Here is a 20,639-nt window from a genome sequence, read left to right on the forward strand (position 1 = left end):
GGATGCACTTTTCTCTGTTGACTTTAGACGTAAACCAAACTCTGTCGCTCGAGTTGTCGGTAGTGGTGAATTCAGTCCTTCGCAATCCGCTCAACTCACGCACACTACTTCTTCGGAACTGTCAAAATTTTCGTCGATTTTCCCTTTTGCGTACCCAGTCACTGGGATATTCTGGTACGCTGATTCGCACGCTGAGAAAATTTCTGCTGGTGTTTGTGATTCTCGTAAAAAATATGGCCGAGCTCCTTGGATAAAACTTGTGGAAATTGCCTCGATCCACTAAAAATTTTCACAAAATTCACACGCGAAAAAAATTAAGTAATGAAAAACTATCACTTTTTCAAAAAAAAAAAAAAAATCTATCCTCGTACGTCACTGTAATGACTTGTAAAGTGAGAGGTTTAAAGATTTCTGTTCTATATTAAATTGTAGTAAAAACACGTCTTGTTTCGATGGTAGTCACAAAACTTCTAATCATGTATATTTCACCTATTCCTTACATAGCTGAACTTCCTCTAAATTCCCTTTTCTCTCTTCATGCTATCTCTTGTTTTCTCTGAGCGAGTTCTCAAGCGTTTGTCACTACTACAGGCGGAACATGCAGAAGAGTACCCGGCAGCTGCAGATGCAATAATACGAAAACATTATGTGGACGACTACCTCGATAGTGCCGACAGTGTTGAAGAGGCAGTACAACTAGCCTTGCAGGTTAAATACGTCCATTCAAGGGGAGGATTCCACTTGCGGAACTGGCTCTCCAATTCTCAAGAAGTGCTCGCAAGAGTTGGGGAGTACGAACCGGCAGCCGAAAAACTTCTTCACCTGGATAAAAACAGATCAACTGAACGCGTGCTTGGAATGTTCTGGAGACCGGAACAAGACATTTTTACATTCTCCACTGACTTGGCTACGAATGTCGAGCATCCTACCAAGAGACAGGCACTTAGAGTGGTAATGAGTCCATTTGATCCGGCGGCCTGTTGTGCTTCTTCTTGATTCATGGCAAAATCCTAATACAAGACTTGTGGCGTGCCAAAACCGAATGGGATCAGCTAATTCCACAAGAATTGTGCGAGAGATGGACGCGGTGGACATCCATGTTCCGAGACCTGGACCAAATAAGCGTTCCCCGGTGCTATTTTGCGCAACACTCAGTGAAGGATATCATGTCATTACAGTTGCACATATACACGCTCGTTCAAATCTACTCAAAAGAGAGTAACTTTGACTCACTTTTGAAGTTTCAAGTTAGCTGTCAAAAGTGAGTAACCTTACTTTATCAAAGTGAGTAATTTTTTACTCAACCATGAAAGAAAACGACCTTACTCACTTTTGAGTAAACACAAACATATTCGACTCACTTTGTAAACGTCAAAGACTTGTGAAAATTTCACGCGCTCGAACTGACAAATCCTCCGTTGTGGTGAAAATTTTTCCGTCGACGTGATGTCGGACTGTTTTCAAAAACAGTCGAGACAAAAGCCGAGCCGGCAGAGCAATGGTAGTTAGTTTGCTTGAAACTTCGCTTCGGAAGTCCAACCGGCGAATTCCATATTAGTGCTGCGAAGTCAATAATCCTGATATCAAGTGAAGCGAGGTCGGAGTGAAAATGACCAAGTCCTGGTTTTGATCGAACAACCGCAAGAAAAAATATAAACAGTAAGTTTTACCGTCGTACTTTTTATTGGGCTAATTATCAATTCTTTACAGTCTAACCGGGAAGGCTACTGGCACGGTCAAACTACATCCTCCATGGTTTCATCAATCCCCCAGAGATTTATAACATCCGGGGATCCATTCCAGAGCAGCGAAATTTTCAACACAAATATCAAATTCTTTTACTTGTTATCATGTATTATTCATATAGTAATGTAAGAGATAATGAATAAATGTTATGTTTTTTGTATATTTCTCCTGATTTTATGAATAACATAATAAATTTATTTCCAAAAATATTATTTCCTGAAGTGAGTGACATCTACTCACTTTCGCAAATTTCAGATCAAACGAAGTGAGTAAGTGTTACTCCCATATTGACATTTGACAATGTTACTCTAAAGTGAGTAACGATGGTGTTACTCACTTTTGAGTAGTTCCACTTTGTTCCGAAGTGAGTCGAAATCTACTCTCTTGTGAGTAGATCTGAACGAGCGTGTATGTGGATGCGAGTGAAGATGCGTACGCTTGTGTGGCCTACTGGCGCGCAATGTTTCCTAGTGGAATTCAAGTTGCGTTGATCGGTGGAAAATCTAAAGTAGCTCCACTTAAGGCGCTTTCGATACCCAGGCTAGAGTTGATGGCAGCGGTAATTGGCGTTCGTTTTATGAAAACCATAGTAAACGGACATTCGCTGTTGATTGAGAAAGTGATATTCTGGTGTGACTCCAAGACAGTGCTAGCATGGATAAACTCTGACCATAGGAATTACCGACAGTTTGTTGCATGCCGTGTGGGAGAAATCCTGTCGAAGTCACGAGCCGAACAATGGAGATGGATATCGACGAAGAAAAATGTAGCTGATGAAGCAACTAAGTGGGGTAAAGGACCTAGTTTTTCACCGAGTAGCCGTTGGTTTCATGGCGAAAGTGGTCTATATCTACCAGAAGATCAATGGGAAAAGGATGAAAGTGTGGCGAACGTGAAAACCAACGAAGAGTTGCGGACTTGTATGGTACACCGAGAAGTAAATGTAACGCCAATCATCAACTGGGATCGATTTTCGAAGTGGACTCGACTCTGCCGAGCGGTGGCTTATGTTCTTCGCTACGTGGGAAACCTGCGACGTCTTGCAAGCATGGAGCAACGGATCATCGGCTCGCTCACGCAAGACGAGTTGTATAGAGCAGAAGCAACAGTTTTTCGTTGGGCGCAATGGGATCAGTATCCTGATGAAGCAGTAACACTTACCAACGGACAAGTTGAGCAATCAGGGCGACAGGTTAAGTTAGAGAGAACCAGTAAAATTCGAAGCCTTTCACCGTTCTTGGATGAGTTGGGTGTTATGCGGTCCGACAGCAGAATCAGTACGGCGAAATTTGTTGCTTTCGACACGAGGTTTCCTGTAATCTTACCAAAAAACCACCGAGTAACAGAACTTGTTATTGAGTGGTATCATCAGAAGTATCTCCACGCAAATGGCGAAACCATCGTGAACGAGATTAGACAACGTTTCCATATACCACAGCTGCGAGCTAAAGTACGAAAAGTGGCGAAAGAATGTAGGATGTGCAGAGTTAAGAAACCAGTATCAGCAATACCACGAATGTCTCCTCTTCCAGCTGCTAGGCTACAACCTCATGTACGTTCATTTTCATATGTCGGTATCGACTATTTTGGGCCGGTCGGAGTAAGAGTCAACCGCAGCATAGTCAAACGCTGGGTCGCTTTATTTACGTGCATGACTACAAGAGCGATCCACCTTGAAGTAGTGCATTCATTATCGACGCAGTCTTGCAAGTTGGCAATCAGACGTTTCATTGGGCGTAGAGGAACACCGACTGAAATTCGCAGTGATAGAGGCACAAATTTCGTTGGAGCCAACAATGATTTGAAGAAAGAAATGGAACGAACAGATCAAGAACTTGCCGCGACATTCACCAACGCGAATACGAAGTGGATCTTTAATCCTCCTGGAGCGCCTCACATGGGAGGCATATGGGAACGTCTTGTAAGGTCCGTCAAGAATGCTCTTGCTGCGATGGAAACAACTAGAACACCAAACGAAGAAACTTTCGCTACTATGCTAGTGGAAGCTGAAAGTATAATAAATTCGAGACCTCTGACGTACATCCCTCTGGAGACGGCTGAACAGGAAGCTCTAACACCGAACCACTTCCTCTTGTTAAGTTCTAATGGTGTAGTACAAATTCCCAATAAGATGACGGATCCTAAGCTAGCCTGCAGAACTGACTGGAACCATTGCAAAGTCGCATTGGACCAGTTTTGGCAAAGATGGGTGCGAGAATATCTTCCAACAATTGCAAGGCGTACAAAGTGGTTCGATGATGTGAAGCCTATCGACGTGGGAGATTTAGTTATGCTGGTGGATGAGAAAATACGGAATGGTTGGATTCAAGGACGCGTAGTAGAGATCGTCGTAGGTAAGGATGGCCGAGTTCGGGATGCCGTAGTTCAAACCGCCAATGGATTGGTTCATCGCCCGGTAGCTAAACTGGCATTATTGGATGTCGGCGTTGGTAAAGCCGGACCAGATGGACCTCTGGCCAGCCTTACGGGTCGAGGAACTGTTGCGGTTACTCGCACTGAACCCCATGTGATCGGTGTAGAGGCCGAACCCGGTGTTGAGCGAAATGACAATAGGAGAAATGTGTTGACAGAAGTTTGATATGCAAGGGATGAACGATGAGGGAAAACGACACTATTGTTGTTAAAGGGATCGCTAAGATTGATTTGTTCCACGAGGCATTATAGAAACTTTATAAAATTAGTTTAAGCTATATCGTATTTGTGAATTTCTCTCTATTGATTTGAGTAAGTACTTGGAGATTTGTTATTGAAAAATGAATTTATAATAATGCCGAAATTGTAACTAGAATACACGGTGGTCGCTGATAAGCGTAAACACGCAGGATAGTGAAACCCATATTTGATACTTACAAGTAAATGGTGAAACACAGTTGAAATCGTATAATCTAATGTTTAAACTATTGCAGTCAGCTATAAGGAATTGATTAGGGCTTTGCTGGGGAGAGTGGAAAGCTTTTCGGAGTAAGGATAGACCAATGTAAGTGAAAGATACGATTAAGTTTGTTACGATTCTAACACACATTATGAATACAGCTTTTAGCGTTCGTTCGTGACATCACAGCGTGCTCAAAAGACTTTCATTTACTCCTTCCCCAACAGGTGGATTGTGAAAAAAATGGATAATATATCTACCATCTTGTAAACGGTAAACGAAAAATTTTGTTTGACAAAATCGGCTTTTCTGTATGGTTACATAACTTAACCACCTATTCCCCACATTGTTATTTCTTTAATTACTATTTGCCAAACTGTCAAAACCAACTATGGTACGGTGCGTTTATTGTTAATATGGATGTTATTCGAAACTATTCAGATATTGTTCGAAGTGGTTCATAACAGTTTCGGAAACAGTACAAGTATAGTTCATAATTATGCGGGAAATTTCATAACGCTAATAATGGTCATTTTTAACACCCACCCATCCCCTCGTTACATATTTTGTTCAGTTTAAAGGCCGGTTTGCTACTGACAAGGAAAGGAATCGCCTATCTCGATGCGTGGAAAATTTCTCCCAAGAAATGGTCAAGAAAATCACTTTTTTCTGATCGCAGTACGCAATTGAGAAGAAATGTCACTTCAAAGGGGGCTCTATGTAGGAAATTTCTTGACCCTTTCAGTCAAGGAATTTCTTTACTTTTCTTGAGCGAAACAGCATACTTAGCTTAACTGAGCAAATTTTGCTGAAATATCGGACTTTAGAATGAAAATACAGTTAACTATCCCTTACTCGATATTCTGTATCTCGATATTTCCCCTAACTCGATTCGCGACTACGAAACAAAAATAGATTCCACAAAGCACTCGCACCAACGGAAAACCTCGCAAGGAACTGTCTTCGTGTGCGTGAAAAAAAGCAAAAAATGTCTCTCTCCTTGTTTTTCTCACAGAGAACCGAAGAAAACATCAGCAGCTTCGTAGTCGCGAATGGAATGCGCGGTCCCTTCAATTCAGCTTCTGACGTTTGATCCCTCTGTAAGTCGATACCTCCTCTAACTCAATGTTCCCTAACTCGATGCGATCTGTTTCCCCTGCAAGTTTACCTCTCTTTGATATTTGCATAAAAAGTTACAAGTATCCTCCAAATGTTAATAAATTCCATAAGAATGTGTCAAAATTCTACTATTTTTCGCGATAAAATAACTATTTTTAATGTATTTTCTAAACTTAGGGGAAATTTCAAAATTTGAAATAGGGTGAACAAAGTAATTTGGACAGACCGTTACGCGTATATAATTTGGCCATTTACGGCAAAATCAAATGGAAGTGGCCAAATTAATTAATTAATTCTTATTCCGGACGCTCCCTCACTTTTGCCTCATATTCCGGACGCTTTGATTCGAATTACGGACAGCTCATGATAATCATTAATGAAACAGTCAAATCATCAATTGAAATCGTTCAACCACTTAAGAGACGTCTAAGGTAGTTGAGCATTATAAATTTGCAATGATATTTATGGAAAAAACCTAATAAAACGAGCCTCGAAAATGAGAACTTTTGGACGGCGAAAATTGAAACATTTCGTGTGAAATGTTTCCCATACAAACGAGAGTGTCCGGAATTTGAAGCTGTCCGTAATATGAATCAAAACGGTATATACGCGTAACGCTCTGTCCAAATTACATAAAACACCCTACCTTTGTATTAAAGTATTTATTAAATAAAATAAATAAATAAATGTTACTTTGGATGATGAGCACAGATTTGATAGAGAATTTTTTTCTGATAATAACTGTCTGGGGAGCCCCGTGGTGGCCTCAGCCCACGGATTAATTTTGTTTACTCTCTTGCCAAACGTCAAAATTGAAACAGAAGGCATTGTTTTTATTTTGTTCAAATTGTGTGGAAAGCTGTGAAACAACAGTTTTCCGAGTTTTCCCGCTTAGAATATTGCAAAGTTCTTAATTCTAGTTCCGCCATCCTCGTAATGGTTCGGTTATGCTGCATTCCGATTTGCCCCAACTCGAAGGCGGACCACGGAGTCGCTTGCTTTCCATTTCCAGCCGATGCCGAACTGCGGAACAAATGGATCGACTTCGTTGGGGGCAATCCGAGCAAGTTCCGCTGGAGGGCCAAGTTTATCTGCGCGGATCACTTCATGCAGCTGGAACTGTTGGACATCAACGGACAGAAGGCGCTGATGGAGGGAGGTTAGTTAGAAGTCTTTTTGGATCATTATCTGGATAAGGAAGCCATTGTTAATGTGATTTATGTTTCAGCGGTTCCGATGGTTTACTCGCCTGATGACGACGAAGCTGATGAACTGATGGACCGAAACGACGTAATGATATCCGAAAAACCGGTAAAACCTGGTGCCAATTCAAGCACGGTTACTTCAGAGACAGTGGAAGCATCAATTGAGCTGCGATCGTTGTTCTGTCGAATGTGTCTCAAAAAAGGACTCGGTCTGATACCGTTCAACTCAAAATTGCACAATGCTAACTTGGGGGACATCATCTACACCGTTACGGGACTGAAAGTGGACATCGATGGGGATCTACCGACGAAGATTTGCGCGGATTGCGTGGGGAAAGCAGATTTGGCATTCAACGTTCGGATGGAATTTTTACACCACGAAAGGATTTTGCAGAATTTGATCAACAGCAATCAACTGTTGTTCCATTACCAGTCGTACGATAATCATCGGCAAGAGTCCAGAAGCTTGAATAAACTATACCTGAATAATCTAATGGACAACATAAAACAGGAAGAGGTAAGTTCTTGTATTACTCTCTCTTTGTATCTACTCTGTTTTTAATGGAATTTAATGTTTAATCTCTCTTCTTATTAATAAATAACGAAGTTTGTTCATTGAGTGATAAGGATCCAATGCGCTGAAGACACGCAAACGTGCGAAAACTATACGACATGTAGTTTGCTACATCACTTGGTGCATCTTGGTGCATTTTTTATCAGATTTCAACCTATCTGTAACTTCTGAATCAATAGTTTCCACACAACTTTTTCAACAGTTACCATAAATTGAGGTAATTTGTAGTTCGTCACAGAAAAACTAAAAAGGAAGAGGTTGTTTCCGAGATACGATCGCCAAAGTGACGTTGGATAACTGTGGATAACCTCTCACGCCGAGGACCTGGGATTGAATCCCATCTCCGAGATAGTCACTAAAAATTTTAGTGATGACTTCCTTCGGAAGGGAAGTAAAGCCGTTGGTCCCGAGATGAACTAGCCCAGGGCTAAAAATCTCGTTAATAAAGATAAAAAAAAAATTCTGACCTATTATGAACATTTTGTGTTATTATTTGGTTGGTTCGATTAACCCTGGGCTTGGGATTATATTTTCCAGGGAGCGATGAATTTTGATAATTGATCGCTGTTGTTAGTAGTTTTGATTAGATTTTGGGTGAATTTCAAAGCAATGGCAACCTTTTTATTACAAAATTTAGATTTTATCTTCTGACCTAAAAATTCTGGTTAAACTACTGTACTATGCAGTTGGGCTGCACTAGGCTATCACTCATCAAAATTACTTTCACTTCGGGAAAATATAATTTCAAACTGGCGAGAAGATTACGAACTGAGGGTGGGTTAGGAGCACAATCAGACCCTTGAATGTGCAATGTGGGGTAGTAATTGGGAATGCCATTGACGGTTTGTAATCTTCTACGAGGTTTTCGAAAACCAACAGGGCGCGTGCACCGGGTTGCGGATAGGAGCAAAGGGAGATCAATAGCATCTACCTAAAATAATAGAGCAAAAAGCCGTTCCATGATTAGGTAATGTTTAGCGATCTTCTATGGTGTTTTAGTACTATAAAATTCTTCACTCACTGGAAATTCTGGCCTTGATAATATAAATAGTGATAAAAACATAAAATAATACCTAATACTTAATAAGTACAATGTAGCTTCAATGTAGTAATAAATGAAATAAAATCAATTTTCTATGCATGACAAGGTTTTGAAGACAATCAATGAGTGAAAGAACTATCTATTAGAAAAGCCACATCAGCTTAGGCTATACATACACAAATGTTGGTCATAGGGTCATGGCAAGCATTCGGTATGTATGTCTATGACTGATTCTTATCTAATAGGGGCACTAGAAGACCACGCGGACAATTTTGAAACAAATTATTTTTATACATCGGTCTTACGATCCGAAAGGCTCAGCTATGCTGCAAAGTTGTTGTAAGCTATACATTATTACTGTTTTATTGTTTATAATTCTAACAAAACTACATAATTAACTCATTACTAATCACTGTTTCTATATTCTCTTTTTCTCTCCTTCTTATCTGTTGCATGATTATGAGCATCACTAATATAATGCATGAGCATGCACAATAAGAATAATTTCAGGATTGAAAGCAGTACATGGATACCTGGATAGAATAGCTTCGAAAAGGGCGCTCAAAATATAATATTTCTGATCAGGGAAGTATTATTATCAAGGGTATGTAAAATTTTTCCATTATTAACACTTAGATCACACAAACAAATGAACTAATAATATCAAATATTTTTAAAATATTTTTATATAAATCAGCATCGTCAATCAGTGCAAAAACAGATAAATTTTGTAAAGTTATCACCATCGATTGAATTGCGCTCTGTATAGTAATGTTCAATCAGTATCAAAATCTCCTAAAGCGTCGCATTGTGCCATCAGCAGCCCTTAGCATCACTCTCATATTGTTATTATTTTGTTGTTTATAAAATTTCTAGAAAGCGATCAGCATATTCTTTCTTACTTGTACAATTGCCGATCTATTTGGAATTTTAATAAGTCAAATCTAACTTCAAAACTCAAATTAAATTGCTTTCAGCACATTTACATTTTGCAGCATTAATCGCATTACTGTGTCAAGTCTTCTCCATTCCCTATACCCTACCCCAACCCTTCTTATCCTTTCCGATGGTGTTCAAGTGGTCCGCATAGACTATTACGGCCATTACCTATCCCTTCCCCCGGCTTTGGACTGACTTGCGCTCTCATTGCCCCACCAAACGCTGCAAAATGAAAAAACAAAATGAAATGAAAATTATTTGGTTGGTTCGATTAACACTTCAACCGGTCGATGGAAGAAGAAGCATGAGCGGTAACTTTTGTTCAACAAACAAATATTCCGCTTGAAGGTCCACGCATGATCCACTAAGATTGATTGCTTAAGTGGGTTCCGAAGCCTTTCGATACTCGTCGTATCCGTGGCGAACGCGCCTAAATTGCATTGAAGCACAATTTCAAAAAACTGCCCTTTTCAGGGCCACAATTGATTAAATAATTTATTTAGTTATCAATTATAGTTTCGGATGATTAGTTTTCAACGGAAATAAATGGCAAACAAAGTTTAACATAGGTTCCCGTCGTTCGGGTCGGGCAGCGGTAGCATTTTTGCAGTCTTTTCTGTGTGCGTATTTCCATTCAATGTCTTACCAAATCGAAACGTCAACAAAGCTGTTGCTGATTAGTTTTAGCTCTGTGTTCGACGAGTTGATACTGATCGCTCTAGTATCTTGTAGGTAGCGACGGCGACAACGGCGTTATGCGATCATCTCTAAATGCGAAACAAACCGAGAGGAATTCTTCATTCAAGTGCCGTTCGCAATTTATCCGACTCATGCACACACTGTCGACGATTGCCCCGCGCGCGCACAATGGGAAATTTATTTCCCATTTATGGTTGCGTGCAAATGACTGACCAAAATCTGAATCAATCACATCCAATCATCAGTAATGTCGCTCTTCACGGTGGAAAATTCTCACAACTCTTTTAAAATGAAATTGTCGTCCTTAAAAGGACGGTTGGTGGTAGTCACCGTCGATCAAACTGGGTTTTCATTCCATTGTTAAACAGAAACACACCAAAAGATCACCGAAGACGATTAAATTAAAATGCGGTCGGTAATTTTGTGCTTTCTTGTCCATCCTTGTATTCGATGGTTTGCTCACTCGTCCGACGGTAATTATCAAGGTTTCTGGATGCATTCTCCACGAAATCGATGGGCTAGCTGGATGCCAAGGGCCATGATGAGCGATTACACGGAACCCGCAGCTTTTAGCTTGGGAATAAACAGCAACAGCAGCGACGAACGTGTAAAATTTATTCCGATATGAGTCCTTCTCCGGTTGCTGGTCAACGATTGACTGATGCGCGCGTGAAGTGGAGTTTGGTTGGCTTCGACTGAACATGAGATAATAAAGAGAAGTAAGAAGAAGACCGGAAGGGGTGTTTCCCTTTGAATGACGAAAGTGGCTAAGATATCGCGCAATGATGTCTGTGTCAGGAATACACAAGAAAAATGTGCTTTTCTGTGAAAAATAACACAATAATAAGTACACGAATTCTCTCTGCTCTTGGAAGTTTTCTTAAAAACTACCTAAAGCAATAAAACAGTACTTTTCAGTGCTACATAAACAGTACTTTTCAGTGCTAAAATTAAAAACGGTACTTTTCAGTGCTACTAAAACAGTACTTTTCAGTACTATTTTTTTCTACTATTGATCCCTTTACGATCCTTGTTTGGACCTGTGCCTTCGATTTTTCGTTGGATCCGTTGGCGAAAGCTAGCGGTGGTAATCCTTCTTGGACACCGTCTTGGGAAAAAACCTCTCGAAGGGTCACGTCTTTCTCGTTTATTAACTAAACATGGTATCAACAACTAACAAAAGGAAGGGTGAATATCTGAATTCACTACTTCCTTCCAAAAAAGTGGGTTTTAATACTGTCACTACACGTGGCAAGAATGGAAGAAAGGACGCTTCCCCGGAATGCGAAGTTTCTTCCAAGGGTGAAATGAATAATTGTATCGAAATGAGCAATCAGTTCGATGCTCTAGACAAATTTTCCAAACACCAAATCGAAGCAGCCTCTAGCCCAGGCTCTTTGATTCAAGTGAGGCAGCAAAGAGTGCCGCCTATCGTGGTTAGTTGTTCCGAATTTGGGGGATTCAGGCAGGAGATCTTGAACTCCATTAGGGGAATCAAGGTTTCCTTCCAAATCGCAAAGAAAGGAGACTGTCGCGTTTTGCCGGAAACACTTAAAGATCGTGAACTTCTTCTCAGACATCTTGAAGAGAAGAAGCACAATTTTTTTACTTATGACGACAAAACTGAACGTTCGTTCAAAGTTGTCTTGAAAGGTCTCTCAAGTGACTATAAGTCACCTGAAGAGATCAAAAATGGAATGCCCTTAACGCAAGAGAGTCGTTGAGGCTCGTGCCAGGCAGATGAAGGATAATATCCGTTACGATAACGGTCGTTTCCGGAATTTGCCTGGTAGAGTATCGAACAATGCTCATTTTTCAGTTAACGATCGCTTGATTAGGAATCATACCCACCAGGAAGATCATAATCATGCTCATTCACAAACAAATTTTAATCCGTCGGGTAGCCGTTCGAATCTTTCAATTTCGAATGTATCTACCCACGGGAAATCCTTTGCTGATATTGTAGCAGGTAATTTGAACTCCTCTCCTGTTCGTACTATGAGTACCCATTCTACTTGTTTCAAATCAAATGAAAAAAACCCTACCGCCACAGGTAATTCCTACTCCGCTTCTTCGTCTACCGAAAATTCCAATGGGAAATCATCAGATGTACCCACTTCAAGTGATATGTCTGCCTCTGATTTTAATTTTCTAACTGAACAATTGAATCTAATGATTGATGCAATGTTCAAAGCCACCACTATGACTGAAGCAGCCCAAGTAGGTGTAAAATTTACAAATCAAATTGTTATTGGATTACGTTTTTCTAATGGATCCAAATAATAATTTAAATATTTTAAATTGTAATGCTCGTTCTCTGAATGGTAAAGAGGACGAGCTGTTTAATTTTCTTACAGCTAATAACGTGCATATAGCAGTTATTACCGAAACTTCTGAGAAATTTTTATGAACACTCTTTCATGTTTGGTTTCTTTTAATTGTATTGGTCCCTGTTGAGATCTTTATAGTTTCTATTCAAGGTGCTTTTAAAGATCCATTCAAACCGATTAATAAGTTATTATAATGCGTACCGTAATGCAAAATCCTAATTAAACTAAATTAACTCTATCAATTGTCCTTACAGATAACTGATGAACCAATTATGATGATGGATTCCAACGTAAGCGTAGCACCAATACAAAAAGCAGACTTTGCAAAAACTACGTATAAAGAAATATCTGCAGTACAAACATCAGTTGATGAATCGATGCAAGAAGCAACCGAGATCGAAGTTCTCGAGGAATACGAAGAAGAACACTTGTATGAGGTAGAAGAATTATCGCTAGCAGACGTCCATCCAACAGAACCAGTTGCGGGAAGTCAACCTGTCCCTGAACAAAAATCCGCATCCTACACAGCGCACAACAACTCTGCCAACGAGCTGAAGGTGGAAATCGAATCAGATTCGGAAGAGGAACCTGAACCCAAGCCAAAGTATGTCTTCTCATGGAAGGATCTCTATAAACCGAAACCAAGCATCGTTAAAAAACATCAATACAAAATCATAGAATACCGCCCAAAACCGAAACTGGTTCCGCACACGTGCTACATCTGTGACACTGCGAACGAAGATGCAGACGCGTTGGAAGCTCACATGGAACGGCACGTAAGCATCCTTCCCTACAAGTGCGAACCGTGCAGTACGGAAACCGTGCCCCAGGTGCTCAAATCGTTGGTCAGCCTCAACCGGCACTTGATGACCCATCTCTATCCGTATCCGTGCGATTACTGTCCGTTACGATTTCTGACTCAGGCATCCTACATTGATCACATGAAGAGCCAGCACGAGGCAGGGGATTCCGACGGCTTTGCGTGCGATTACTGTGGGAAGTTCTTCAATAAAAAGCGCCAATTCTATCACCACTTGGCCAAGCACAAAGCACTAGAAGACGGTTAGTATCCGGCTATTGTTTGTTACCTTGTATAGGCATGGTATGGGTTCTCTTCTTAGAAACCTGATGACTATTTTCCACCAAGTTTTTAAACTGTTCAATTTGCAATGGGAAATTTCTAAAGTTTTTTTTTTGCTTTGGCTTGCAATGAATCATGGTGATAAATTATAGAGGCTTCCGAAAAACCTTGGAATTCCCCAACCCCATTATTTCACAGATTCTTTAGAAATTTCTGCTCAGATTCCACGAGGAAAAACTTAAGAAATTCTTCTAGTGATTTCGTCTGAATTTGTTTTAGAAATTTAGAGCTTAAAGGTATTCCTCCAGAATTTGCTCCAGGAAATCCTTAACCACTCCAACGCTTATACACCCTGTAATTTTCATAGGTATTATTCCAAAAAAAATCTTAGGTATGCTTCAGGATTTCCGTCAGAGATTTTTCCGCTAATTCTTCCATTGTTTTTTTCACTTGTTTTTCTAGGAGGTTTTCCAAGAATTCGCCCACAGTTTTTCCCAGGAATTGCTTCAAACATCCATCCTAGGATTATTGCCGGAAATCTTAGAACTCTTACAGTAATTCCTGAGTAAATTCGAGCAAAGATCTCATTAAGTTCCTTCAGAAATTTCTTGAGCTTTACATCCTGGAATCCTGCAGTTTATGCAGGGATTTCATCCGTTTTTTTTAAGAACTCCTGGAGTGGGACTGATATGCGGTTACTTGTCATTATGGGACTATTTGACTTGCTGTTTTTTCCTATTTTTCCGAACAAATATTATCATCTCATTAGTGTAGCTACAAGATAGAATATACGGAAGATATGTTGAAAACTGAACTCAACTCAATTTTGACGAAAATGCAGATGGGACTGACTTGCGATTCACGGCAAGTCCATCTCTATCAAATCTGGCATGTTTGAATAACAATCATAGTAATCTATCTACAACATTTTGCAAGACTTTGTAAAGAATTCAGAACTTCAGAAGCTCACCAGAAAATTTTACTTAAGTTTCGTCAGAGCCCAAGTAACACATTTTGTCAAAAACGTGGTCAAAATACACCTTTCATGCATCGCCGCTGAATGAAGTTATAACTACGTATTCAGTACGTGTTCAAAATAACAAATATAAATGCTGCTCAATTCATTGAAAATGTCAAATTTCGTCGTTGAGATGAAATGCTCATTGTCATTAGAAAAAAATCACATCTGAAGAACTTTCATTTGCGCACTATTTTCGTGTATATGTTCAGTCATTTTTCTTCTCCGCTTGCATTAACTACCATTTAACTTATTTGTTCGCTACAGATTTAGTTTTGCTATAAGTTTTTGCATCCAACTTCGGGGAGAAACTGAGATGTCATAGAGACACACACTAAAAATGTTTTTCATTTGACAGAAAAAAACATAACTATAACATCTCTATCAAAACAATCAAACAAATATTTACGAAAGATGTATTCAAGAGCAACTTTATAACTAAATTTGTATAAACTGAAGTTTGGTTGAGGGGAGTGCTTTTATTAAGTAATATATACGTTTGTGAATCAGGAATATAACATAAACATTGGATCTGAGTTTGCAGGATATGTTCTTCTAAAACATCTCGAGAACGGTTTTAGAACAGAAGATGTATTGGATTTCATCTTTAACATCTGATTACAACATCATTTTCGGATAGCTCACCGAGAAGATGTTTTCTGTGTTACTTGGGAGATTACTTTCGGATTTTTTTTATAAATGCCCTTTATTATTTAAAAAAATCTTCAATACTTTTTGAAAAATTTCTATGACATTTTCCTAAATCTATTTTATGAGGATTTGCTTGTGATTTTTTTTTTGGATGAATTCCAGAAGGAATCTCTGTGATTGTTTCTGAAGACATCCTTAGAGAAATTTCTGGTTGAAATCTGGAATAAATCCTGAACGACGATTTCGGAGTGAGTCCTTAGAAATCGCTAGAAAAATGCTGGTTAAATTATTGAAGTTGTCCTGAACGAAAACTTTGTAGGAAACCCTTTGGGAATGGATGTACTGTTTTTGAGAAGTATCCTTGGTGATGCCTGGATAATTTCTAGGAAAAATTGTTGACGTAATCGTAAACTAAATACTTAGAGGAGTTCCAGAAATAGGTTCGTGAATGAATCGCTAAATAAACTCCTGAAGAAGTCTTTAGAATAGTATTTGAAAGAAAATATGGGCAGATACCTAATAAAACTTCTGGAGAAAATAATGAAAAAATACTTACATTCAACAAAAGTGTAGGAAATATCTTAGATAAATATATGGTCGGAAACTCTGATGAATCATGCAAACTCTTATCCTGGCTCCTGGATTGTATTTGTTTTGATTCCTGTTCGGTAAGGCTTTCTGGTCTGTCTCTTTCAACGTCTTCGCTTCGTACCCGAGCCAACGAAAGTATCAATGTTTTATGTAGCTCGAATTTCGCTTTCGCTTGCAAGTTGCAAGACCTAAGCTGGTTACGTAATCCGTAAACGGCACTTTTCGCTGCCGAAACACGTTTTTTCACATCACGGGAAACATAATTGTCAAATGTTCCAAAATGAACAAAAACCTTCAACAACTTTAAACACTACCGCAGCACCAACATCACTAGAATTATCTCTATCTCTACCTACAACTATGTACTTCGTTTAGAGTAGAATTTATGATCAGGTCTATCCTCGCTGTCTCCCGTTTCATAGGCTACAGAAAGTCTCTTCCACTGACCTACGATCGATTCGGATGAGGTCGATATCGTCCGCAATACCAAGGAGCATGTGCGACCGTGTAATGATAGTGTCGTTCCTCTGCCCGCCTGATCTCCTAATAGCATCCTTGGGTTAAATGTTGAACAAACAGTAAATTCGAAAGTACGTCTCCTTGCTTCAAGGTCATAAACGAGGTTGACATCTGTAATTCGAACACTTGATTGTGAAACACTCAGCGTTGCATGTTAATTACTTAAGGGCCACGATTAAGCTATGCCGACGATTTAAAAATGTATCTCCGTGTCCGTTCCATCTGTGATGCTATAACTCTACAGAACGATTTGGATGCTTTTGCAGGATGGTGTAGTTTGAATCGCATGGTGGTGAATCCTGAAAAGTGTAATGTTATATCGTTCTCACGGAGAAAAGAGCCTGTCTATTTCAACTACCAGTTATTCGGAAAAATACTTCAACGAGTTGATCATGTGAAGGATTTAGGTGTCATTCTGGATGCCCAACTAACGTTCAAGCACCATATGTCCTACGTCATCGCGAAAGGTTCCAGGACTTTAGGATTTATCTTCCGTATTGCTAAGGAATTCACCGACGTATACTGCCTCAAGTCACTCTACTGTTCGCTTGTACGTGCGACTTTGGAATATTGTTCGACGGTTTGGCACCCACACTATCAGAACGGCGTTCAAAGGATTGAATCGGTGCAACGTCGTTTTATTCGTTTCGCACTCCGCCGACTTCCTTGGCGCGATCCACACCGATTACCTAGCTATCATAGTAGATGTCAATTGATCCATCTTGAGACGTTACAGTCACGCCGGGACATAAACAGAGCGATGATAGTTGCTGACCTGTTGCAAGGGAGAATCGACTGCCCCGCTATTCTTGGACAGGTAGATATAAGTGCTCGCCACCGGAATTTGCGAGCTAATTCTATGCTACGACCACCTCTACGACGAACTAATTTTGGACAAAATGTAGCTATAAATGGGCTGCAACGCGTATTCAACAGAGTAGCACCAGCGTTCGACTTTCATCTTCCAAGACATACAGTCTGCCGTAATTTTGCCGAAATACTTACTCGAAGAATTGTTTGATTTTTATTGTGTGCTTGTTTTTATATATCTTGACCTATTTTGTCGTAAATTTAAGTAACCACACATCATTGGGACTAATTGTCTGTTGGTGTAAACAAATAAACAAAACAAATCAAATCAACTTTCGCCAGAAAATCATGTTCTGACAATATCTATCACTGTGCATTTATTTCCACCAAAGCGAATCGTATGCTGCTATCAAATTAATAGTATGTTGAAAAGGATGCGCAGTAGTATTTTGTTTGTCGAATTCAGCAGAAATATGTCTAATTGACGCACTCCAGTATGTGTGATCTCTCTTGTAGATTTCGCTCAATTAGGCCATCCAACCAATCGGTAGGCATTTCTTCATCCTGCCACCTTTAGAAGTACTGAATGGATAGCATTAGTAATGCTGTTCACTTCCGTGTTTTAAAAGCTCGACCGGAATCTCGTATTTCACAGCAGTCATACATAATTTCAGCTCGCTGACAGCCTTTCCAACCTCGCCTATGGTAGCTAGGTCCAGATCGATCGTCATCATCTATGTTCATAATGTATCTAGCTATATTTCGACATTCATCGTTCAATAACTGCTGAAAGTTTCTTCCCACCTGGCAGTCATCGCTGTTTTTTAGGTCAGCCCATTGCACATGGCGGACACTGGCACATTATTGTGAAGCGCTCCGTTGACCGCTCTTCCTTCGTGCTGCCTTGTCTTTCTTCGGAATAACTTCTTTTCAGCTCTCATTACAGCTCATTCATCGCTCTCTGCTTTGCTTTTGGCAGCATTTTTTACGTCTGTCATCCTCCGACACTCTTCATCGAACCAGTCGTTTCGTCTTCGTCGTTGACCAGCGTCAATCAAATTCCGTACCGTTATGACAAAAGCTTCGTGGATAGGGTACCATAAACTGTTGACATCTCCAGAAACCGTTGATCCTTCCCAACTTCTCGTCTAGCTGCTGGTGATACTGTACAGCTACCCCCGTCGACTCGACAAACGTTGGATATTGAAGCGCATAGTTCGGTTATTTCTGGAACAAGTAACGCTGGATAATCGCGCCCGTATTTTAGCTATAACGAGTCTACGACATCTGTGTGTCGCTGATAAATCTTTGTTTGTCACGGAATGATGAAGGCTTTCCGTTCACTATCATGACATCTTGTTTGATTACACTCCGTATGCCTTATCAAGGCTCTCCTAGAACTCATCCTTCATGCAATCGGGTTTATCATTCGTTAGAGCAGCATATATGCTGATCAGACTATACTGGAAAAAATGCCTTTTTTAGATTCGGTCTCTCACACCCTCAGATTCCGGTTCCTATCGAATAACTCGCTTCATCTGCTTCCCAATAACTCTTGAACAACACGTTCTACTCTGTCGCAGTTGATGTGGTAACCGAATAAAGTATTGGCGATGAGGTCAACCACTCAGAGTTCAGGTTCTCCAGTTTAGGGCTAGCGTATTTCCCGGATAACTGCCACGTTCACACCGACATTCCAAGAACCCAAGGCGCTCATTCAAAGTTCTCACGTTCCAATGTCCAAATTTCCCAACGTTGTCTTTTGTTCGTTTCCGTGTCTGTTGCCGTAAAATAAATCCGTTTACTCTTCTTTTGCCCTTTTACGTTTATGAAGAGTCTTCGATAGGCCACTTAACTAGAATTTCACTACCTCCTCGATGCTGACACAACCATCAACCATTATCTGGGATTTAGACCTGTATCCCTGGTTCTCAATAGTTTCTAGTTCTTTCGGACATGTCGTTTGATGCTTTGTAAGTAAATTTATCATTTATCCCATTTCAGGAAAATACAAATGCGAACATTGTGGAAAGGCATTCGGCTGTGGTGCTCTGCTGAAACGACACCGACGGATACACACCGGGGAAATGCCATTCGAGTGTAAAAAGTGCGGCAAAAAGTTTAACCACGAAGCCAACTTCCAGAACCACAAAAGACTGCACATCGGTGAGCGAGCCTACGTCTGCGAGGAATGTGGCAAAACCTTCCATAACGGCACCAGCTTACGCTACCACAAAGCCGAGCACTTCCCGGATGATCCACAGTACCGTCCGGCACCGTTAACCACCCAAAGGCCACGCTACAACACTTCCGCAGAATCGAAACCCCACATAAGGAAAGATTCCTCCGGGGTGAAGTACTACATCTGCGAGTTTGAAAACTGTACCTACGAAACCGATCAGTATCGGACGTTCTTCTATCACCGGTCGATGCATCTGAAGAAGTTCAAATGCGATATCTGCGAGAAGCGCTTCCCGTTGAGGTGCACCCTCACCAAACATATCGAGAATGTGCACGAGGGAAAAATTGCGGAGAAGAACCTGGCCTGTCCGTATTGTTCCAAAATGTTTGCCTGCAAGCAGAAGCTCAGCTTACACGTGGATATCCACGAGAACAATCGCCGGCACAAGTGCCAGTTCTGCGACAAAGCGTTTGTGCAGAAGGCCAACTGTTCGGCACACGAGCGGATTCACACCGGGGAGCGGCCACATGTGTGTCGAATATGTCCTGCAGCGTTCATCACATCCTCCGGACGGAAGAAACATGAGCGAACGCACTCCGAACTGGTAGAGTCGCAGGACTTACAGGAAGAATACGATGCATCGAGGGATGAATTGATCGAGGAAGAGGAAGAATACTACGAAGAGGAAGTTGACGACATGGAAGATGGGGAGGAGCTCGTGGAGTATGCTCCGCTGTAAACGGCAGGAATGTAAGAATTTTATTAAATTTAATTATAAGCTTAGGTTCAATTTAATTTCTCGGAAAATACAGTTCGTACAAACTTGACAATACATTCCTGCAACCTAGTTGAAGAATTTAGGTTTAACTCTAGAGAGCAACTGAGGTACCTATATGCAGACAAACCACCATTAATCGAATTCCATTACTATATGTTTCAAATGTTTGCGGGGATTTTCCATGAAATTCTTGCTCAGGATTTGTTTAGGGTTTTAAACAGGAATTTATCTATGGATACTTACTTACTTGATTGGCAATAATTCCTTGCTGTTGTGTTGAACCTACGCCGAATTAAGAGACCTACTCCTTTGGAAATGGTCCTGGGCAAATCGCTTACAGTCGTCTTGAACGTTAAGGCGAAGTAGGCCGTCATTGAAATTTGTACGCGTCGTTAATGATTGTTGCTAATTCATCTCGCGATTTCGAATCAAAGAAAATTAGTTGTTTCTGCACTGACACAG

At 40.4% G+C, this 20,639-nt stretch overlaps 1 protein-coding gene across 1 annotated transcript; it reads left to right on the forward strand.

Moving 5' to 3' along the window:
• The first annotated feature begins 6,559 nt into the window (after positions 1-6,559).
• LOC5577122 (zinc finger protein 436) lies at positions 6,560-20,246 on the forward strand. The gene is made up of 4 exons (XM_021845996.1): positions 6,560-6,917; positions 6,987-7,480; positions 12,802-13,609; positions 19,222-20,246. Exons 1-4 carry the CDS (start codon positions 6,695-6,697, stop codon positions 20,136-20,138), a joined length of 2,442 nt encoding a protein of 813 aa, XP_021701688.1. The 5' UTR covers positions 6,560-6,694; the 3' UTR covers positions 20,139-20,246.
• The last annotated feature ends 393 nt before the right edge of the window (positions 20,247-20,639 follow it).

The sequence above is a fragment of the Aedes aegypti genome, chromosome 2, assembly GCF_002204515.2.
Source record: "Aedes aegypti strain LVP_AGWG chromosome 2, AaegL5.0 Primary Assembly, whole genome shotgun sequence".
Classification (NCBI taxonomy): Eukaryota; Metazoa; Arthropoda; class Insecta; order Diptera; family Culicidae; genus Aedes; species Aedes aegypti.

Coding starts and splice junctions, on each gene's coding strand:
- LOC5577122 (XM_021845996.1), top strand. CDS start 6,695: ATGGTTCGGTTATGCTGCATTCCGATTTGCCCCAACTCGAAGGCGGAC. Junction 7,481..12,801: donor ACAACATAAAACAGGAAGAG/GTAAGTTCTTGT, acceptor TTGTCCTTACAG/ATAACTGATGAACCAATTAT. Junction 13,610..19,221: donor GCACAAAGCACTAGAAGACG/GTTAGTATCCGG, acceptor ATCCCATTTCAG/GAAAATACAAATGCGAACAT.